The sequence below is a fragment of the Triturus cristatus genome, chromosome 6 (assembly GCF_964204655.1).
Source record: "Triturus cristatus chromosome 6, aTriCri1.1, whole genome shotgun sequence".
Lineage (NCBI taxonomy): Eukaryota > Metazoa > Chordata > Amphibia > Caudata > Salamandridae > Triturus > Triturus cristatus.
In genome coordinates, this window is record NC_140589.1 from 448,857,172 (window position 1) to 448,881,316 (window position 24,145).

General features: G+C 44.5%; 1 protein-coding gene across 1 annotated transcript in view; it reads right to left on the reverse strand.

The window, feature by feature from the left end:
- COL21A1 (collagen type XXI alpha 1 chain) overlaps positions 1–24,145 on the reverse strand; it is a 268,022-nt gene that overhangs the window by 106,649 nt on the left and 137,228 nt on the right. Inside the window, exons 8-12 of the mRNA XM_085610868.1 lie at positions 23,183–23,236; positions 23,047–23,100; positions 4,323–4,376; positions 1,714–1,767; positions 584–637 (exon numbers count right to left, since the gene is read on the reverse strand). Of these exons, the coding sequence (XP_085466994.1) occupies positions 584–637; positions 1,714–1,767; positions 4,323–4,376; positions 23,047–23,100; positions 23,183–23,236 (270 nt within the window). The remainder of the gene's footprint in view (positions 1–583; positions 638–1,713; positions 1,768–4,322; positions 4,377–23,046; positions 23,101–23,182; positions 23,237–24,145) is intronic.

Sequence of the window (24,145 nt, forward strand, 5' to 3'; positions counted from 1 at the left end):
TGGGCTGCCTGCGCCAACGCAGGCACCTCTGCACCATGGAGCAAGGGTGCCTGCGTTGCGGAGATGAATATTTTTGTACAGGAAGGGAAACCTTTCTGTACAAAAATAATCACAAGAGGTTTTTCCTCTTTGTATGGGTGCTGCAGAATGCAGCACACATAGAAAAAGGAAAAACGAGGAGAAATAAAGATATTTCTCCCCGTTGCGCCTCCCGTACGCCTCCCCTGGGGAGGCGGAAGCTTTTGGCGCTGCCTCAGATTTACGATTTCTCGTAAATCTGGGGCAGTGTCAAAAGGCCATGGATGTTGCTGGGAACGCCCCCAGCAACACCCATTGCACGCCCCTTTAACGTAGAACACTGCGTTAAAGGGACTGATATTTATGAGGCAGCATTAAGCCAAAAAAAGTGGCTCAGTGCTGCCTGATAAATATCACACAGGCTTCTGCGCCAGGGAACATCACAAAAAGTGACGTTCCGATGGCGCAACGGGCCTCATAAATCTGCCCCATTGTCTCTACCTTGCACCAGCATTGTGAATAAATAAAACCCAGTGACCCAATACATGGCTTTTGTAAGTCTTACCTTTACTCCTGTAAATCCCATTATTCCTTCAAATCCTGTTTCTCCCTCATCTCCCTGTAATAATAAAAATAACTTGTGTTACATGTAATGTTGTGCACAAAGATATTTAAATAAACACACAGCCTGGTGTACTAGTCCTTGTTTGCAATCCAGTATGGGCAAATTGCACACAGAGACTGGTTTGCAAGCAGAGATGCAATGTGCGCTTTCATCTATGTACCAAAAGATCATATTCAAAATTCCAATTCATGCATGGCCAAAAAATGTTGCATGTTTCTGTGTGGCATTCTGCGATTGGCTATGAATGCACGGATGGTGAAAGAGCTGCATCCCAGTTTTCATATTCCCAAATAGGAAAGTTTTCTTTTCTTTTTTTCTAAATGACCTTTGTTCTTCAGAGGGACAGGTGCTGCTTTTAGAAAAATAACCATTTCCCATTTGTAAATATAGCATGCATTGGTCCCTTGGGCCATGTCTCCTCCCTCCAAGGCCACCGCATATGACTCATCAAGGGGTTACTATCCCACAAGAACATCTTCCTCTATGCAATTCAGATTTCACCCCAACTCTGGTACCGGTGTCTGATAGTGTGTGTCTGCAGCTACAAACAATGGTTAATGCCATTGTGAACTGGAATTATTAGATACGCACTCATGCCCCCTCCAAATTGTGATTCGGCAAGGGTCCCGAAAGAGGTTGTGTACATCACAAGACACTATTTTATATTTGCATTTGAAAACCATGTGATTTTGTGAATCTCAGAGTTTGCCACCGCATAATAGTGTTGTACATCATGCTCATCCTTGATCAGCAAACAAAGACCAGAAGCCGAAATCAGTTGCATTTCACAGATACATAACTTGTATTCACGAAAAGCAGGTGCAGTGAGGTTAAAAGGTCCGGTCATTGACTGGGAAGCACAGAGAGACAATATTATTTCACGATTTTGGGCCAGATATTTGCCAATAACAAAAACAAATCATTGGTTGTCGGGACGAAAGCAGCTCTGCACGATAGAACAATCTTATTAAAATAAGGAATACTCAAATATGCAACCTAAAACAGTGAGGTTAAACTAGACATCCAAGTACACACCCAGAAAAGCAATGGATTATTTTTTTTTTAAATACCTTTTCTCCTTCTGGGCCAATGTCTCCTCTCTCACCTGGTGAGCCTCCAACGCCCTTAAGAAAAAGAAAATGTAAATGCATATACATTCGCACATCTCCTTTCTCCTATCACATTCTAATCTAACATCTCCAGGTCGTGTTTGTGAAAGTGATCTAGAAATGACGTGTTCACATGTGCTCATACTAGGCAGGAATAATGAGCATTTAATTTCTCTTTTAAAATCAGGAAAAATGCTCTGTGATATTTACAGGTGGAAACATTTACAGATGCAATTCCCAGCAAACTTCTTTGTACTCCACAAAACAACATGACTCGGTAAACTCGAAGAGCCCTTCAAATAGCAATGACTATGAACGGCAAAAGGTTGGATACTACAGCGGCTGATCACTACCGATCATGAGAGCCACACGGCCTTGAAAGATACAGACTGAGGGGCAAGATCACCAACATCAGTGGAACCAAAGTTGTGCCTGTTTTTGATCATTTTAAGGAACCAGCAAGCGAAGGTATAAACATGTCGGTCGTGGCACTAGTGAATTGTCTGCAGAGTGGATAGTGTCATAGAAAAAGCATACTTTTTGGGATTGCTCTCTTATTGTTTTTCTCCTTTTTCCTTACTTAGGAATACATTGCTTTCCTCACGTTGGTGGAATTTGGGGCACTTTTCTACACTGACACTGTCTCAAAACTCACAAAACCTCTCCTCTCACACTAGCTTGAAGTAGGCATAGATTAAGAAGCACAATGAATATATTTAAAAGCATTGTGAATAGTTGTAAATACTGACAAAAGTTCAACTTTGCGGTAAATCATCATATTGACAACGCTGCCCCTATCACAATTCTAGGTTAACGCGCATTGCCCGCTGTAACCCTCAACTACGCATATTCCTGCCTCGATGCAAATACTGAGCACAAACTACACATCTTAAACTATGCTGATCCTGATTTAAACTTATATCACAAAACATTTAAGAATTGGCCTCTGCATCTCCATTCGTCCAATTCTATCCCAAAATAATTCCCGGAGTGCTAGTTGACACACTATAATTTATGAGAGAATAATCAAAATATATAACTCAAGTCATAGAACCTAGAACATTTTGAACAATTGCAAATCTTAAATATTTATCTCAAGTGCTTAAAGTTTTAGCAATACGCAACATAATAAATTTGTTGGAAATGTTATTTTCCTAGAACGATTTGTTTGTAGCTTAAGACATGGAACTTCTCAGTATAAGGTAACATCATGGAAGCTCTCACAGGGAACTACTATAAATAATTTGCCTACTCAATTTATCAGTAGATTCTAACACAAGGGGACGCAATGACTATCGAGTATTTTTTCGTCATAATATATCACATCAAAATGCAATCTTAAATCTTTAATATGACTGTTCCTGCTCTCGTGTGACCCAGTGTCCTCCGCCATTAAGTTCCCTTCACTATCCAATCTTGCTGAAGTAAGCATATTAACATACTTTCACCTTCAATTTGATGTCAATATCAAACAATATCATACACTGAATGCCATTCTCAATCATTAGCAGGTCAATTTAACTCAGTCAGGAGTCAATAATTGTTTCTGGATCCAGGCTAACTACTTAATACTAAATTGCTCATTTATATAAAGTCTTTGAATCATAGTTTGAATTTAATAGCGATATTTCATACAACTCAGAAACATACCGCATTCCTTTCCTAAAATGGCCTATGTGCAGCATGCCCTCCCATGCATTCTTCAATAAAATAAACTAGTAGCAATGTGTTCAGTCATGTAGTAAAAAACTCACTTTCCAAATTGTCTACGTTTCTTTTGTATCTGGACAGAGATATAGAGTACCACTCCAAGACTAAGTACAAAAAATATCTAAACAAAAATGTAGGAAGTGTGACACTTCTTTGTACGATTAAAATGATGATTGCAGAAGTTGGGAGATGCTGAGAAGCAGAACAGCAAGAATGGAAGATGACATTGTGAACACTTAGGATACAACCATTGGAGAAAGCAGCATTGGAATGTGAACACAGGCAGGATGACTACAAAGGAACGCTGAATGATGAACTTTCCTCATTGATGACATTTAAAGACATGTTCCATATTCAATGTGTATGTTCATGTTCACTGCCAGTTTAAAACGACTCGCTTTCAACTTTTGTCAAGCGGATCCCATATCTCATTCTATTGATTCTCCGCAGTTATGGCTGGTCCCCAATGTGTAAATTCAAAGATTCATTCAATGATTCAAAAGTGTCTGATGGAAATACTTTCCAATATCCCATACACAACGAGCACGCCTAGTCACTACCCGGGCTCTGCTTCTTCCTCCAAATGTATACATACTCCTCCCTAGGCATGTGACTCCAAAAACATAATCACGCTTATGGTTGCCTAAATCACAACTCTTTGACTCTTCAGTGGAGGTTCCTATCTCTAAAGTAATCCACACAAGAAGATCCACTCTAACATGTCACGTCACTCTAAAATTGTTCTTTGACTAGGCTTATATATAACGTATACACACTTCCTCCTCTAATTGACAGCCTATTACTAATAGTTTGACTTTTTTTTTTTTTTGTTTTGTTAATTTGACAACCTTATTACTTACCTTAAAGCCATCTGCTCCTGGCAAACCTTTTAGTCCTTGATCACCAAGATCACCCTTAAAAAAGACAAATCATTGTAAGTAGCATCATCATAAAGATTTTACTCATTTACATTAAATGTCTCCCACTTGCATGTTAGCTGTGTGGAGCAGTGGCCAGTCTTCGAAAGGAAAAACAGCTCTTGCAAGTGTAGTCAATTTTCCTGAGAGCATTTGAGAGTCTGCATTCGCTGGCACAGAAGAGCTCTCAATACATCTATGGTCATTTTTTTGTTTGCTGTAGCTGTGCAGGAAGTCTTTCTATAAATAAAGTCCCTTTCAGAACAATGTCCCAGTGCTGCTATTTTGATTTGTTGGGGGGATTCTAAATATTACACCAAACCTGTATCAAATACGACTATCCTTTCCAAGCAAAGCGATGCCAAAGGGGATGATGGACGGAGCATTTGAGCAAATCAAACACTCACCCCCAGTCAACTGATCTGGGTTTAATCCATCATCATTCTTTAGCTCACTCCACCACCCCAGTTCAGACATGGCCATATGCAAATCAGTCTGACCCTGTGCCTCATGGGAACAGTCCAGCCCGAACTGCCAAGCCATGTCTTCCCTGGACCCGGAACAAGCATCCTGGGACCTGTTTCAGATTCATAACCCTCATCAGCCAGGCTATCTTGAATCCAGTGGCAAACTGAGCAAGGGACCCACGTCTGGGCATACCCTGCCAACTTAGGACGAACAAAGCGATACCAAAGGGGATGATGGACGGAGCAACCAGATATACTGCACCACCTAATTTGTTTTGGTATAATGTTTTTGCGCAGCTTTGTATTCACTTGGCCTCAACCTTGTAAGTCATTGGAAGGCTTATGCCTCTGAGGTGCAATATAAATCATTCACACTGAGGGAGGTGCTTGGAGATACCTGATTCCATGATCCATGACCCTTGTTTTGTCATAAAGCTATGAAACATCCGACCCTCTTTCCAACCCTTCATAACTGCTTTTTATCCTTGTTAGTAAGGTACTACCCCAGGTCAAAAACACAAAACATCTTTTCTCAAGATTTAAAAAAACATATTTTTTAAAGCTTAAAAAACGAACCATCCTTTCTCAAGCTTCAATAAATACTGATATAACTTTCTCAAAGATAGAGCAAGAGAGAGAGAGGGAGAGAGCAAGCTAGAAGGGGGGAGAGAGAGAGAGAGAGAGAGAGAGAGAGAGAGAGAGAGAGAGAGAGGGAGAGCTTGGTGGGTGGGAGAGTACATTACGGGAAACTGTGCTATATTGCATTAAATGGGTTCTAGGGACATAATAAAAACCGTGGGGGATATTCTCAAGAACGTGTGATAATTATCGCAAAATTAGCTTACACAACTTTGAACATCGCAGTCTATTGCGACAAAATAACACTGTGTTAACATTGTATTCTCAACCCAGCGGCACCATGGGATAATCTCGCGATAACGCGCCAAATGATCTTGTAAAAATTAACGTGACGCTTAAAAAATGCAAAACACGAACACGAAAAAAGCTGCGATGTGGCCAATCGCGATACAAAAATCAGCGATAACCAGCAACAGGCCTGCAATTCCTATGCGTCATGCAAGAAAATGCACTATAAAAGCACTGAAAACTCAAACAAAATCATTTAAAGTGCGTAGCACCATGGAGGAAGCCGGAGCAAGTACAGAGGATGAGCAGAACCCCATAAGCCCCCAGGATGACCAGCCTGGGACCTCGGGGTCACGGAAGGTCAAGGAGAAGAAGACAAGGAAGACGAGGTTCAGTCCGCAGGAAAACAAGATCATCATCACGGAGGTGATAGAACACCACCAAAAACTGTTCGTCACCTCCAACGGGTCATTAGCAAATAAAAATGCAATATGGCAGTCCATCCTGGACAAGGTGAATGCAGTCGGAGTGAGGAAGAGGACAATTGGAGTGGTCAAGAGGCGCTGGAATGATGTGAAGCGCAAAACCAAGAAGAAACTCGCTGACAACCATCAGGCAGCAATGCAGACTGAAGGTGGCAGTCCAGCGGAACACCAGGAGCTGGATGAGATGGAGGAAATGGTGTCCACAGTCATCAGTGGGGAGACAGTGGCAGGACTTGGGGGTCCAGACACTGCTCGACATGACCTGACACAACAGCACCGGGGTGAGTACCGAACAGGGACTGGGGGACGGGGGAGATGGGCACAAGGGCACACATGTACAATTGAGTAGAGCACACTGCACACCCACAATGACTCTGGATCATGTCCCTCATCCCCTTGGCACACTGCAGCACACATACAAACAGCAAGTAGGCTCCCATCCACTATGGGCACAAAGGGGTCCCTCCCCACACAGCACTAATCTCACAACCAACCCATGCACACGTGTGAAAACCAGCAAAGCTGCATGTCTGTGAGCCACACTGACAATGCAGGTGACCCAGTATGACAAATAGCATGGCTGCAGTCCAATTACTATGACATGGCGCACACCAATACACTGAGGTGGCTGAATGTGGAACACATCCGGAAAGGAGCAGGTCACACTGACACATCCACGTGTACAAACAACCCCTGACGTCAACAACACATCTGCGGATAAACCATGCCCAAGAGTCCAAAATCAGGACAAGAGCCAAAATTAGCCAAGTCTGCAACATCTCAGCACTGTAGAAGCACAGAAGTCAAAGGCACACTGCCTCAAAGGGATAAGGGGCAGCAAAATCCCAGCTGCAGGGGTGACTCCCCCACAATGCAGCACACGCATACAGCAATAACAGCACATCAACATTGACGACAATGTGGTACAAAGTGCAACACTTTCACTACAGAACAGAGTACACAACTGGTTCCGCTTGTGCGTAGGAACTGGCCAAACACATCTGGCATAGGATAAAACTTTGAGATGATAATGTACGTGTACAAACTCACATCTGTGATGTGGTCCAAATGTCCACTGTCCCGCATCAAATAATCAGCTCCTCCCAAACAGTCACAATGTACATTGTCATGCAGTCTGTGTGTAAACTTGAACAATGCGTCAACATGCATGTCAACACAATGTTAAAATGCATCTCACATTCACATTGCAGAGGGACAATCAACACTTCCTGCAGAGCAGACCCAGCAACTCTTCACTGATGACGAAGAGGACCTCCCCCCTTCGACACCGACGCCCTCCAATAGCTCATGGACAGCTACGGCAACCTATCTCCAGGAGCAGGGCAGCCCAGCTGCATCAAGGAGACCCCACCACCTGCACAGACCACACAGCAGGAAGCACCCACCACCACGGCTGGCTTCCAGCAACTCACCGAATAACACATCGCATTCCAAGGCCAGGTGTTAGACTGCCAGAAGGAGGTGGCTGAACAGGTGCAGGTGGGGTTCGACCACATGGTAGCCAAACTGAATGACATATGTGGGTGTCTAAGTCACATCAGGGACCACTTACACTCCCTAACGGACACCCACAGTTTGCTCCATGATGTTCACAAATCCATGCCTGGCACCGCTGGAGTCATGCCTCTGAGAGAAGAACAACTATCTAGTCAGAGTGGCCTCAGCGATGTCAGCCGAGAGTTAGCACAGATGCTGAGGATAATGGAGAACATGGAGCGGATGCATGCGGAAAGAATGGCTGCCCTGGATGCACACCAGCGAAAAGTTGTTGGTATCTTGCATGCCCTGCAGATGCTCATCATCGCATGTATGTTAATTGTTGTAATTGTGTGACATCAGGCAAATTGTTTTGTTCATGATTTCATAAATTTGATGTAAAATATCTTTGTCTGGGGGGGGTAGGCTATGGCTCCAGGGGCGGGATCCTAGGGGTGGTGGCAGTGGGTGTTGTGGCCCTCTTGGGGCTCCGAGCTGCCTGATCAGTAGCTCCATGGCATCTGTTGTTCATCAGGTGTGGCTCTGGCCTGGGGTCCCTTTTATGGTGCAGGTTGTCGTCCGACTTAGCACCAGGTATTTGATATTTATTAATTTATATAGGGCCGAATCACCCCGTCAGGGGTATCTCTGCGCTGGGACAGCATGTTACAGTCAAACAAGTGGACCTTAGAAGAGATAGGTTTTTAACAGTGTCCTGAAAAGGGGAAGGCTCTGGCAGTCGCGCAGTTGGCGGGGGAGTTCGTTCCAGAAGGTCGGGGCAAGGTACGTAAATGCTTTGCCACCCGACCAAGCCTTTTTGATTCTTGGAGTACAAAGAAGTAGCTTGGAACCTGATCGAAGGGGCCAGGAGGGGGTATATTTTAACAGTTTCTCCGATAGATATGTAGGCCCCAGGCCATTAAGGGCTTTAAAGACTGTGCTGCAAATCTTGAATTTCACCCGCTTTCTCACGGGGAGCCAATGGAGTTTGTTAAGAAGTGGTGTAGAGGCCGTTCTGGGGGAGGCATTTTCTACTAGTCGGGCTGCCGTGTTCTGGACTACCTGCAGCTTGTTTAAGCAAGCCTTGCTGGCCGATACTAACAGTGCATTGCAGTAGTCCAGATGGCTTAACACTAGAGCTTGCATCATTGTTTTTCTCGTGGAGGATGGTAGCATGGGAAACACTCTTCTAAGAAGTCTGAGTGTGTGATAGCAGGTACCAGCGGTGGTAGTGGCGTGTGCTTCAAGTGTAAGATTTTGGTCGATCCAGATACCCAGGTTCTTGACCACTCCTTTTGGAGTGGGAGCAGATCCCAGCTCCTCCGGCCATCAGCTGGGAGACCAGCTTATTGCTGCCCCTCCAAACAACATGACCACTGACTTTTTGGCATTAAGTTGCAGGAAGTTAGCTCTCATCCAGGCAGCGATGATCTTCATGCCCTCTGAGAAGGTGAGTTGTATGTTAGGATTAGACTTACCAAAGGTGAGTAGGGTAGGGCTCAAGCAGGAGCCCTGGGGAACTCCCTTGGTAACTTTGGTGGTCTTAGATCTAAAAGTACCCAAAATGACTGTCTGGGTTCTATCTGTTAGAAAGTCTGTCAGCTCTTGAAGCCCGATGTCCTGGAGTCTCTCTAGAAGGATTTGGTGAGAGATGGTGTCAAATGCCGCAGATAGGTCGAGCAGCACTAAAAGTGCTGCCTGACCCTTGTCCAGGGCCATTCTGATGTTATCAGTTACCTCTATCAGGGCGGACTCGGTACTGTGCTTGGCCTGGAAACCAGGTTGGGAGACGTCCAGACAATAAGAGGTTTTCACAAAGTCAGACAAGTGCCTGTTTATATGTTTTTCAAGGAGTTTGCTCTGAAGGGGGAGCAGAGAAATGGGGCGATAGTTTGACAGCTCGGAAGCGACTTGTGCTGCTTTCCATTCTTGAGGGAGTCTGCCAGCTCTCAGAGAGCTGTTGAGGATGGTGCAGATGGGTGTGGCTAGCTGTTGCGCTAGTGGGGAAGTGGTAAGAAGAGATTCTACCTCTTCCGCCGTTAGCGAAGGAAAAATGTGCATCTACGCGGTGTAGATGGGGGTAGTAGGGCGTTCTATGGGGAAGATGTTAGGAATTCCGATAGATGTGATAATTTTATGGTAAATGGCGTCAATTTTCTGGGTTAGAAAGGACGCTATCTTATAACACAGCGACTGTGAGGGCATCTAGGTAAGAGCAGGTGTTAAATCCCTGCTGCTAACGCACCTTATTGCATGTTTTGTGATCTTATCGCCAATCTGGCTGGTCATTGAGAATGTTGCGAAGTGGTGTTGTTGCGGCTTTTTGCACGGGAACGCTTACTCTGCATATCATTAGTGTTAGTTGCCGGTGTCATTTGTGGCGATGTTTTTTGCGGCTGCTATCGCAGGAAAACTGGTGATATCGGCTGTTAGCACCAGCTTGTGAATAGGGCGATATATTTATCGCCACTTTGGCGGGGATAAAGTGCCGCTCACTCGGCGATACGTCCTTGAGAGTATCCCCCCATGAGACCAAAAGTTGATTAATTTATGCATGTCACCAGAACCCCAGGATGGCAATATAGAACTCTATTATACATTACCCTTAAGGTATGTTTTACATTAGATGTTTATTTGGTGCAATTTAACTTGAAAGACTGGTTTCTTTTGACAGGCCAGCTAACAATATGCACTGATTGGAATTAGGATGTTTAGATTGTGTTCACCGTTCATGAATAAACTGTTGCTAAAACAAATGGAGAATTGTGAAGATCAATAGCTTTATTCCATTCTTTGACTACAGCCTTTACCTCAAAAATATGAATTTATATAATTTGCCACACAATTTGTTAGATATGTAGATTTCACACAAATATTATTTCTAGCTCAAATGGATGAAAACAATACAGCCATAGAATGTGCTGCATAATTTTAATTCTTTGCTTCATACTTGCCCGAAATTTGCTACATTATTTAGATATACTTATAGTTATAACATAATTCTAGTACCCCTGACGATGACAACGGTCTGCAGATTGGTTTAGTGGTGTCCATATGTTGAAATATTTCACCGATGCACTTTCCCCAGAAAAGGTATTTTTCGATTTACCTTCAGCTTTTCATCCTGGAAGGATTTGCACCAAATTTAGCAATGACTTGACACAGTCAGCTTAGGTACGGCATGCCAATTTTCATGCAGATGTGTGACGGTGGAAAATGTTGGGAGGGTGGGAAAAGATATATTCTCCCATTTTTCAATGTTGGTTGTGCGTATAGCACAAGTGGTTGAATAAGTTTACACTAAGCTAGGCATGAAAGCCGAACTTTATTCAGAAAGTGTGCTTTTTTAGGCTCATGGTTTCGACCAACAAATCATTCTCTTGGTGTGAGATTTACTCCAGAATTCAGAAGGTTTTCTAATATCACTCAACTTCAAATGAGTCCCAAAGCCTTTAAAATCAATAAATTGAGCCTCTGCTGCGCTTCTGAAACGACCAGAGCATTTACAATGCCTCCATAATTTGATTTGGTAAAGAGAAGCAAGGAGAAATCGGATGCGAATTCGCCTGCAATTCGTGCAGCTTATGTTTCTGTGTAAACTTAAAAAACAGATTGATGGACAGGTTCAAGATCCTGCTTGCTAAACGTTAATAGTGATTGAGGAGCAGTTCAGAATAAACAGATGTCTTTGAAAACATAGACAAGTGGAACTGAGACCTATGCTAAAGGGAACGTGGAATCAGCTGCAGAAGGCCATGTTCACCTCTATCGGCCCCATTTATGAACTCTTACTGCTCTCAGTATCAAAAGAAAGATACATGGAGCAGGACTTTGGCTCATCTTAGTTTTGTTTAGGTGATCAAATGTATAGTACTCGAGAACTATTCTCAAACAAAACAAAAATATAAATTATCCTTGCACTTTCAAGTCCTCATAAAATACAACTATAATAACAAATACAATCGAGCCAGTAGCACTGCTGTATTTTTCTGCATGTTTCATACGGCGTTTTTAGTATCTCCCTGGTGCTTGACTGCACGAGGCCTGATATTCTCCCTCTAAATAACAGACTGACCAGGAGACATCTGAAACTTCGGAGATGATAGGTATCAATCACTCAAGTTACACCTCGGATGCAACAAGGTGAATTGAAAAGGCTGCAAGTACTGTTGGGCACCACTTGATGGCGCCCGTTAATCAAGCAAGACCACAGTACAGTTATTTACTCTCGATTTAGATACATTTTCTACGGTTTGATGGATTACTTGGCAGGCACCACGTGTCTGGTGCAGACAGCAGTAGAGAGTCGAGAAGAAGAACCAGAACTTGAAGGAGGGAATAGGCATATCTACAAGGCGGCGCTAAAAAATTATTGCCGCTTTTGCGGCCGTTTTCGGCCGAAAAGCAGCGATAATTTTATCGCTATATCAGCAAGGTCACGCTATCGCGTAAAGCCTTGCCTTAGCGCCTGAATTCCAAACGCCCATCTTTGCATCTCTAATAAGATTCAAAGTGGGCGTTCCTCCTCAGGATAACGGGGGATATGTCGCGAAGCGACATTTCTCCTATTATCAAGCCTCACGCAAAGCAGCATAGCGACAAGGAAAGTAGCAATAACCTCTGTTATCGTTACTTTCCTTACGCCTGCTTTGAAACTTCGTGGAATTATCGCTGGGTTTCCAGCGATAATCTCACGTTTGGCAGTTAGCGCTAGGATTTTTATCGCTTTTGAGATAAGCGTTGCTAATAGCACGCTATCTCAGCGATAAAAATCCACGCTAGCCGGCGATAATTATCCTAGCGCTAAGTGCGCTTAGCGATAATTATCGCCTGTTGTTGCTGATATGCACCAAAGTAACGAGCAGGACACTGGAAAGATACACACGTAGACTCTGCAGCTCTCAGTAAGGCTCCAGCTAAAAGTTCCCTGGCTAGTACTGGTTGGTACTTCACACCCATAAATACCCGTAACGTGCGCTAACACCCTACCAGCACCGCACAAGTTAATAGCCAGGGAATGAGGAGTAGCCGTGCGAACCACGCATATGTGTTTTTACAGTCACTCCCTGCGACTTTGTAGTTCGACCTGCACTGCTTTTGCCTTCGGTTCATTTTCACAGACAAGGGGGCAGATCTACAAGAAACTACGCAGCGCGGTGCCACACGTCATTTTGCTGCACTGCGTTAGTTTCGAAGCACAGGGATACGACATATTTACAACAATATGTCGCATATCTGTGCTTCCCCCTGCGCTGGCGCACAAACCCCTGCCATGCGCCTGCACAGGCAACCCTGCAACATGGTGCAAGTATGCCTGCGTCATGGGGAGATTGTTTTTCTGCAGGAACCTTCCTGCACAAAAACAATCAATTGAGGTTATTTCCTCTTCCAATGTGTGCTGTAAAATGCAGCACACATTCATAGAGGAAAAAAACGAGGAGAAAATGAAAACATTTCTCCTCGTTGCACCTCCCGACGCCACCCCTAGCGGATGGCGTAGCATTCGGACGCATTTCAAGAGTTACGATTTCTCATAAATCTGGAAATGCATCAGTGGACATGGGTGTTGCATGTGAACACTCACAGCAACACCCATGTCACGCCCCTAACATGCAAAGTGTTGCGTGAACAGCGGCGATATTTACAAGCACAGGTTAAGTCACGCAGGGTGACTTTTCCTGTTCTTGTTAATATCACTTAGCAGGCTGCGCCACCGGTGCGTCATGCAAGGTGCCGCACCGGCGGCGCAAGGGGCTTGTAAATCTGCCCCAAGATGCGTTGGGTGTGACTCAAGTGCACTTTATATTATTACTGCATTTAAATATGTTCTTTTGTACCTTTACTTGATTTACATACTTTTAATTAATGACTATTTTCACTTTTGGTACATTTTTTACTGTTATTCTAGTATCCTTTAACCTAAAATAACTATTCTGGCTGTAAATCCCATTATTTTGCAAGTATAATAATTGTGTTTTAATATTCCTATATACATCCTTCACACAACATCCTTTCAGCTATGCATTAACTATTACATTTTTCCGGAGAGTTACAGAGGCATGGAGGCCAGCCATCTATCTCAGGTCAATTACCAAGTGTCCCACATAGCTGAGATCGCCTGCAACTTCCCCACTGAAAGTTTCGGATTGTCCCTACAACTGCGAGGACTGCCACTAGCACTGACATTTTCCAAGCAGTGCTCGTTCCAAGGCATTAGGTTCTGAGTTCCTTTGTGGCTCTAACACAGGAGTTCTGGGTACAGACATAGATTTGACAATGAGAACTAACGTCACAGAGTGGACTACAGGTTAGACCTTGACATGATGGTGCCTTAAGTGTGTCACTGAGCTGGGGTTTTGTTTCTCCATAATGACTACAGCTTCTGGAAGCTGGAATACTTTTGGAAGGAAGTTACATTACAATGCCAGAAAGCAGCCTCGGGTCCTACTAGAGAGACTTGTTGTTGTGCCTGCTGCCTCACTGGCACAGTGTGATGAGAGAGCAGGGGCAGCTACACACTGAACCAGAGAAAGACTAAACATTTGTCTCTGAGGCCCTAACCCTTCAGCCACCATCAAAAAGAGGCTCGGGAATGGGGTTTATATTGTTGTTTTCCATCTAAAAGTAAGTTCTGTGGATTTGATGCTAGAAGAGCCGGCATATTTAGTGATAAACTGCTCGTCTTGTGTCCCAGAGATTAACCTGGCAGGATGCAATGCATAACTCAATGAAGGGCAATGGGAATATCCAGAAATAAGTGAGTTCCTTGGAATCTTCATTGTTGTGGAACAGCAGCATAGATCACATTGTTCACTGTGTTGGAGGCATGACAGGAGTATGTGGACCAAGTGTCGTGTTAGATAAGTGCCCCTAGGGCGCAACAGGCGTTTGCGCCCGCTTTGTATGCCCCTAGCACTCTTTGGTATTACAGAAGGGGCCACAGGTGCTTGTGCAACCCCTTCGGTAATACCTATAACGCTGGTGCATGAAAAGCGCCAGCGCTATATTCAGGGGGCGTTCCCTCATTTGCACGGAGGTGTGCCCCATACAAATCAGAGAATCCCCTTGCCTCTGTGCCCATGCTGTATTACAGACACGGCCGCAGAGGCAAAGAAGCTGTCAGGAGGCACACTGACAGTGCACCATCTAAAATGTGGTGCACTGTTAGTGCGCCTCCTGATGGCAGCTCTCTGGAGGGGGGAAAAAGGGGCCCATGGACCCACCCAGTCATTCCTTTGCAGGCGGGTGCAGTCAATGAATGCATCCGCCTGAAAGGGGATCTCTAATCCACTTTCAAAGTGCAGGCAGGTTGCTGCCTCCACTGTGAAAACACAAAGCAGCCTCTCTGGTTTTCACAAGAATTCGGTTCCCCCAGGGCAGTGCATTCCATGTAATAGGGCACACTTTACCTGTTTGTGCCTGGCGCATCTGTTTTAAGGTGCACCGGGCGTACACAGGGAAAGTGTGCGGTGGGGGAGGCATTGGGGGCAGCTGGAGCATTTAAGGCTATTTTTTGAAGGCCCGAGAATGATGCTGGAACCTTCTCTTACTCTCTGCAGCCCCCAGGATTTGCTGAAGAGGTCATGAGGTCAAAGAGCGAGAGAGAGAGATATCCGGGAGAGAGTAAGTCGAGAGAGACAAAAAGCGGGTAGATCAAAAGAGAAAGATGGGAGGAAAAGCAGCTGGTTAGAACATTTTTGTCAGGGCATTTTGGTTTTGGGTTCCCAGTCTGGCCCTGTACGCCAGATATGTCTGTACTTCTAAACTGTAGAAGTACATTTCAAAACACAGTTTCTTAACCCCTTCGACGCGCATGACGGAGCGGTTCCGTCATGCACGTCGGTTGCGCTGTGCGCATGACGGAACCGTTCCGTCATGGCCCCGCCCGCGCACGGAACCTTCAGCGTGGCGCGGAAATCCGTGCCGCACTGAAGGGGTTAAAGAAGTTACAGTGAAACATGAAGATTTGAATTAAAAATAACAGTATCGTTGGGCCATCAGTTCGTCCCTCTGCAAGAGGTGCCATTCATCAGCTCCCTGTCTGCCTTCCTCATCACAGTTCTTCCTCTATGAGGATGAATCCTACCCCAGAGACAGGCCCCTCCTTGGCTCCACCTGAAAGACTCATAACTGCCTCAGCGGCGACTTGAGGGAACCCCACCCCTAACCAGTGCTGCATCTATTCCCCTTTGGAGAGGGTCACTTTGTTCCACAGGCTGCTTGACGCGAAACAAGTATTAATGGTTTTCCTTGGTGGGGTCTGCATAGGAAAAGCAAGCTGGGAGACACCCTAGGATCCCCTGGGACCCCGTAACATGGCATTAGTGGGAGGAGGGCACTTGTGTACTGGGGCTCCTGCCCTTAGCCCTCTCTGTTGGAGTGGGTGAAGGCTCCGTCTTTCCTCCCCTGTGGCTGTACAGGGTTCAGATTGAGCATCTTGCGAGGATGTTAGCGTGAACGTGCCATGCCAGTGGGAGGTCCTAGCCAGAAGTTGTGCATGTACTTGCCTGCACATGGGGTTATGGGCCCCATTTTTCCAGTGTCACACTTGCACATTTGCTGCTGTTAATCCTGCAACACGTCCAGATGTTTTAATTGCACTGCCTTGTGGGTCATCCCTATGTGTCATTGCTGAGGAGAGACCACGAGCTGACTCATACTGATCTGTGACTCTCGATCATGGGATGGGGGTATGGATCATCCTATTGTTCCAACTGTGGTCTGTTTTGTTTAAAATGTTGTGTATTCTTTGGTTTAACAATTGCTTTTTCAGCGACACTGTGTTTCTATTAGGCCTGGGTGTTAAATTACGTTCTGCTCGCGGAATTTGCAGAATTTGGGTAATTTTGCGTTCCGCGGAGAACGCGGAATTGCCCAAAATTCAGCGTTCTGCGGCTTCGCAGAATTTTTTGCTTGTTCGTGTTCTCAAAATTCGTGTTCGTGAGATATTTCCCCCCGAGCACACAAACAGCGCCCGCCAACAGGAAAAAGCATCGCGAACAAGCAATTCCGCGTGTTCGCGGAATTTCTGCGTGTTCGTGGAGATTTTTTACCGTTTCACGGAGGTTTGCGTAGCGCGACTACGCAAATTCCGCCCACCCCTAGTTTCTATAGCTGTGTGTTTTTCCTTCATGGAGATCTGTTCTTCCATTGTTCATTGGGTGGTACAATGGGATTCCCTCTGGGTTCCCTCTTCAGGGATTTGTGTTCCTTTGTGGGGTAGGTAAGCTGCTGTTCTGCTTGGTTGCTCTAGGGCTCTGTCTGCCTTGCACTGTCTGTCCTGGGATCATCTTGGTGTATTTGTAGGTGCCTTACTCGGGTCTTAGTCCTGCTGCAGGTTAACTTTGCCTTTTGTCTTGTAATGAAGCGGTTACATATGTTCAGTATTGAGGTCTTCACTCTGGACACTGGAGGATCCATAGGTTCTTGTCTTTGTGGCTGTATTAAGGTTCCATCTATGGAGATCCCTCTTTGGCAGTGTTGGCCTTGTGATTCAGTAACCAGTAAGCTGGTGTTGTGCATCCCACATGAGCCTTCATTATGTGCAGTGTTCTGCAATTCACAAGTTTGATTCATGGCTTCATCAGCCTTTCGTCCTTCTGACTGTAAGCTGCCTTCCATTTATTTTCAATGCTTCCCTTTGTTTGCAATTTTTGTACCGCTGTCTGTGAATTCTTGTGAGTTTTGGACTGAACCTTCCCAGCCTTCATCCATCGGAGGTTTATCCTGCCAAGGTGTCTTGAGGGAGCTTTAGAGTTACCTCTTTCTCTATGCATGTAATGGGGTCTGGTGCCTCTCTGTTACCTGTATCCCTGTGATTTGATTGTGCACTCTTGGATCTGGCTTTGCTTTCACCCTTAATGTCTGTGCTTGAGTGTGGGTCCCACCAGCACATGCTTTTTCAGCTCCTATGGGGCTGATCACTGCATGCATTTGTTTCTTTGGCCTCTGGCTGGATAATGCCATGGTTGTGTAGTTTGCCACTCACAGCTCATAGATAATGTTTGCTGTACCTTACAGGACTCAAGGTTGAATCGGGCAAAGCATGCTTACTTTTCTTTCTTTCCGAAGTGAGGTGCTGGGGCTCATTGCTGTGTCCTGGTGGTGCATTGTTGCTGTAATTGCATGGTATGCTTTTCACCTAAGTTGGATTTTGTTTCTTAGCTCTCCTGCTTCTGTGTTTGTGGTCTCAGTTTTTGCATTTACATTTCTTCTGCTTCTGCCCATTGGTGCGGGCCATGGGTCTTGATCTATTTGTTTGGAATGTCTTCATGTACTCTCCTTATTCAGTGCATTACTAATGGTGTCATGCACTAATGCATGTTGCTCAGGGGATTACTGTGGAAAGATGTTGGGGACTTTTGTAGTTGTTTTCCTTGGTCCCCTGTCGTGTTCCAGAGTCCATTCATCCTATGTCTGGATATTTGGCCTGTATGGGCCTGGTATGTTTCTTAAGTCTTCTTTTTGTTTGCCAATGACTTCTACAGTAGGTGTTTGGCTGGCTCTGGCTTTGTTTCTACAAATGAGTGGTGCAACAACAGTAAGCCGTGTGCTACTCTCCTGTTCTGTTAATAGTGGACAACTGCCTTTTCCCGACATGGAGCTGTTAACGTGGTCTACTTGAGCATGTTGGCAGTTAGAACACTGGACGTTCAGGGTCCTGAATATTTTCTGCTTCTCTTTTTGTTCTCCTTACGTCTTTGCTTTTCTAAGGCATGTCTAAACACTCTATGTGCATATGTGCATGGTGATCTCATTATTATTTTATGTCCAATTGTTTTTCATCACAGTCCTCCAACTCACCCTCATTGCACCCACATTTTTCTTGTATTTCTGGCTTGATATTGTACCGGACGTTAAGGGTGAGTTAGGGGAGTTGCTTCCTTATGAATTCATGAGGGATGGAGTAAAAAATATATTGTTCTAAATATTCTAAGAAAATAACATTGTTATTCTGGGGTAGCAAAGTAGTTGCCTGTCTCTCAGGTGAGACTTACTCTCATAGGCTAAGGACTAAGATGACGAAGACTAATCTTGGATTAATTAAGGTTACTGCTAAGTGATAGGACTAGTCTCCACCACACAGGGCGTTCAAAAACATGATAAGACCTTTGATCATTCTTGTAACATATGGGTTAACCACTGTGATCTTGAAACACAATCAGCCCAAGTCCTTTCAGTTGATCATTCAGACAATAAAAGACAGGCTTCAAGAGGTCCGATGCCTTGTGTCACACCTTCAGCCAATATAACAATGGTGGCCAAGTGCATACACCAGGACAGCTGATGCACTTTACACATAGGGCCAGATGTACAAACCTATTATGTTGTTGCAAACGGGCTAATTCACAGACTCGGTTCAATTGCGAACGCAAAACAGCATCCCAAATTGTGATTCAGTAACACGTTACCAAATTGCAAATTGGAATTGTGAATACATACCAATTTGGCATTGATATCCTGTTTTTTTACCGAAACCTGGCTTAGCCAGTTCACAGTAGCGGAACCTGCCCTAGCACTCCCTCCCGGATACCAGCAGAAGAACATCAGTGGGACTAGTGGCAGGGGAGGTGGCATTGCCGTGATCTATCGTGATAGGTATTGTTGTAGCCTATCCCACTGTGACATTCCAGATTGTGAAAGTGCTCTTTTTATAATTTCCTTGGCCCGCAATTTTACTCTCTCAGGACTTCTCATTCATCATCCTCCCGGCCCTCCCAAAGCCTTTAGGGTGGAGCTGACTAATTTCATCACCTCATTGATTATTAAATCAGCCTACTTTAACATTCTGGGAGATCTTAATATTGACTTTGATGCTATTTTTGATTGCAACACTGCAAATAACCCAATTGGTGTTGGCTGCCTTGAACTCTGACGTTCACCTCCTAGACCCGGTTTACTCTAATCTCAGCACCCTCTGGGCCACATCACCTCTTATGCTATGGAATTTTCTGATTCCTCTGACCCTCAGCCTGCCTTGCCATACACTGACAATCATCTCAGACCAGACTATGACACATCCCTTACACAAACTTGATCCCCATACATTTCAGGATTTAATTCAGGCTAACGGACCTCAGTTCACCTCTAATGCAGAGGCAGCTAACAACACTCTGCAATCTTGGCTTACCTCAGCCTTGGATACTTTTCATTTCTGCTAGACAGACTGCCAGCAGAGAGAAACACACCACTCCCTGGTTTACTGAAGCCCTTACTTCTGCCAAAAAGCAATGTAAGGCCCTAGAAAAGTCATGGAGGAAAGCCTATGAACCCCTGCTTAAAATTCAATAGAGAACAGCCACTAAATCTTACCACAGATGATCTTGAAAGCAAGTACTGATTATTTTGCTGGTTGAATTAGGAACAATAAGAATCCCGTCAAGGACGTTTTTTAACTAATGAGTGATCTTATTGAGCCACCACTCTCCACTGACCGACCCCATTGACACCTCTAGTGCACATTGTGAGAAATTAGCAAAACACTTAATTGGCAAAAGAAAGGACATCTACCAGCATTTCCCCTCTGATACCCCAACAACAAAGCAAGATGATATAGCATTGCCAGTTTTTAGCAGCCTTATGCCGGCATTCAATTCACTTCCTCCCTTGAGTCTGCCTGTACTGCTTACCCTCTTTCGGCAAGTAAAATCTGGCTCACCTGCAGACCCACTCAAACCTGATTTGTTTCTCTGATTTCATGACCTTCACCTCCCACCTTGCTTAGAAGTGATTAATCTCTCCTTTTCATCAGCTAGTGTGCCCAGCCCTTGAAAGCATGCCAAGGATTTCCCCTCTTCTGAACAAACATTCCTTGGATGCCTCTAAGCCAGAATACCTTCATCCTATTTCCCTCCTACATTTTCTCGTGAAGGTTATAGATAGGCATGTTAATGCTACATGGACTGAGTTTCTGTATGCCAATCATGTCTTGGATATTTCCCAAATTTGCTTCAGGCCATGGCATGGTACGGAATCTGCGCTTCTCACAATCACTGAACAACTCTGTAGTGCCCTGGATGAAGGCCGGCCCTCAGCCCTGATCTTGTTGGATTAGAGCGCCACATTTAATATAGTGCCTCATAAAATCTTATTACAGCGCTTAGAAAGCATTGCTAGAGGGGGGCAGCATTGTTATGGTTTGTGTCTTTTCTATCTAAACGCTCCTTCTAGGTCATTTCACCCACTCACAGCTCTCAATCGCACACTTTACCTCATGATGCTCCCCGGGGCTCTTCATTGAGCCCCACCTTGTTCTATATCTATTTCCAACCATTGGCACAGGTCATCAAATCCACAGGGATTGCACTAATATCTTATGCTGAGGACACTCAGCTGGTGCTCTCCTTTACAGATAATCCTAGGCAAGACAGGTCTAATTTTCAAAGATGACTGTTAGCGGTCGCAGAATGGATGAATGCCAATTGCCTCTGCCTGCATGCGAATAAAACTGAAGAACTCCTACTGGGTAAAGACACCCACTCTTTGGGTGACCATTGATGACCCCTTTCTCTCAGGCCTCCCCCTATTCCCAAGTCCTCCATAAAAAACCTAGGAGCTGTCATGAACAGTACCCTGTCCTTTGAGGCTCTAGGTAAATCAGTAGCAAGCACCTGCTTTAGGTTCTTGAGAAGCCGCAAACCCATTCTTGGCCTCTTTGACTCTAGCGCATGACAAACCATCATCCAGGCAGTAATTCTGTCACAGCAAGACTATTGCAACATCTTGTACTTGGGCATCAACTATTCAGTCATCAGAAGACTCCAGCTTGCCCAAAATGCATCAGCCAGGCTGCTCTTTTCTCTCCTAAAGTGTTGTCCTATCTCTGGTCTTCTCCACAAACTGCACTAGGTTGCAGTGGAAAAGCACATCCCCTTTAAAACCTTGTGTGGTGCTCATAAGATTCTTTACTTCCAGAGTGCCCCCACATTGTCCAATCTTATATTGTGGTATCAACCTGCCTGTCTTCTTCACTCAGCCAATCTTAATCTGACCATTTTAGGAGAGCCAGAGCTGGAGGCAGCTCCTTTAGTGCCAAGGGCCCTATTCTGTGGAATTCGCTACATCTTCCTATCAGCAACATTGAGAACCATCTTCACTTCAGGAAGTTTCTAAAGATATGGCTCTTCACCATCTAATGCCTGTCCTTCCTGTTTAGCTGTTGGCTACAGTTTATCCATCGTCAAGGTATAATGCTGCGAAGCCCTGTTTTTTGGAACAGCCATGTGCTTTATAAATCCCCTTAACATAACATAACATTTGGAAGGGATCTGCTTAGGGCATTCCTTTCAAATACAGAATGTGAATGGGATGTATTAATGTTTTGCAACCTAGTTCTTGTCACAAAACATTCATATTTTACCCACACCTCGAAAAATATGGTAACTCATTCACAAATGGGAATGGGTCTCCTCGGGACCCCTTTCTTTTTGAGAATATTGAAATAAATATTTTTTAAGAGTAGGTAGTGGTACAATGAAAACGTGCTGAATAAATTGATTGCTTTACTGAAAAGCAATCACAGACATGGTGGTCTGCTGACCCCAGCAGGACACCATCCCTGTGATGGCCACATTCCTAATGGGTCACAAAGTGCAAACTACTTGATTAATATTTATGAGGTATGGTGATTTGTGACCCACTAGGAATTGCTATTTAATAGTTATAATTTTTCTTACATTAGGAATCATGATTTCCTATTTGCGATCCAGCAAGAATTTCAAATAGGAAATATAATTCCTACTTTTTGTACATCTGGCCCATAGTTCCTGAGATTAGGACTAGCACCCACCTTGTGTTCTTAGGGCCTGATTCTGAGTATGGCAGTGTTGGAGCGGGCCCCATTCCACTGCCCGCTCCCACACTACTAAACCTCACAGCCGGCTGCCTGCCAGATTGCAGGAAAGAGGGTGCATGCAGATAGGGGGGGGGGCAGACCCCAGCCCCCCTGCATGAATCCCATGGCCCTGCAGCAACAGGGGGCCCTGTAGAGCCCTCTTTGTTTCCTCACTGACACGGTTTTCATGGCAGCTTCGCCGTCATAAAAACTGTGGCAGTGAGGAAACCACAAATATGCTTGGTGGTTCTGCAGCAGCACAGCCAAACATATCGGAGCCTCTGACCGCCAAGCCACCGCAAGGGAACACGCATCCCTGGAGGTTGCGGTGGTCCTATGGCGGTCTGACTGTCGTAGTTGTAACTGCCACCGCACCTCCACCCCGAGAATAGTGGTCCGATGGACCGCCAAACTCGTAATTAATCCCTTAGACATGATTCCAGCATTTATGACCAAGCGTATACACGTGTTTGCTGCGTATCCATGAACATTTCTCGGAAGGAGTGCACTGTACATACCCGTTCACCATATAATCCTCTCATTCCTTTTTCACCCTTAATGCCCTCTTCACCCTAAAAGATAAGATGAGCTACAATTAGTGAAACAAAATGAAATTGAAATCTCAGTATTTTACCTTTTTCAAAGGAGGTTTACCTTTGGTCCTGGGTCACCAATCTTGCCATAGGTGCCTGAATCTCCACGCCTCCCCTATTCAAACGAAAGACAGAGGTTTTATTATAAGAGAAGTAAATTTCACGTATTATTTTAGGCCCACAGAAAGAAAAGTAAGGAAAAAGGCCAAAGTCACAATTTAAAAGTAGCCTGCATTTGAGTTACTAAAATGAATGTCATCAATTTTTTTCAATAATCTCATGATACAAATAATATGAATATTGTTATTTATATTTAATAATAAATCTTTTTTTTATAAAGCACTATTGCATTGCTGCCATCTCGACAGGGCTTTAAGTGGACTTGGTTTCACAGTCAAGACAATCGGTTCTTGAAATGAGTCCCTGCCAGGCCCTCCATTTCTGGCTGAGATTATAGCACAAATGGAGAGACTGTCGGTGAAAATAAGGGCATTTATCTTAATGTTTCAGCAAAAGAAGAAAGGAAGGTGTCAAGGAGCCCTGCCAGGAACTGCTCACCTGCTGCAAACACTTATCACCTTTGCTAACTATTATTTTAGGCAGTCATAGATCTGGATATTGTGAAAGAGTGCTGGCCTTGTACTGTACAAGGAGACGGAGGGATAAGATCTAAGCACATATTTTCTGGGCATCACCCCACCCTGAAATGCTTAAACACTACTTCTGGCGGAGCAGAGTGTCAGGCTGTCAGCGTTATGCTGAGCTTTGAGCTGCAAAGCAGGAAGAAAAATAACATGTGTGTTGGGTTCACAATATATGGAATGCTTTGTAGCTTAGGTGAATTCTTTTATTATTAATGACAAACCATATCACGTGCAGCAAAAACGTAATTGTTATTTGGCGTGTAATAACAGCAGTTGAACCCCAATCCATGTTATCACCCTTAGAATAGTAAACGCATGAGTAAGCTGTGTAGTGTCTCAAGCATCTGACATCTGCTGTACTTATAAGGGTTCGTATCATA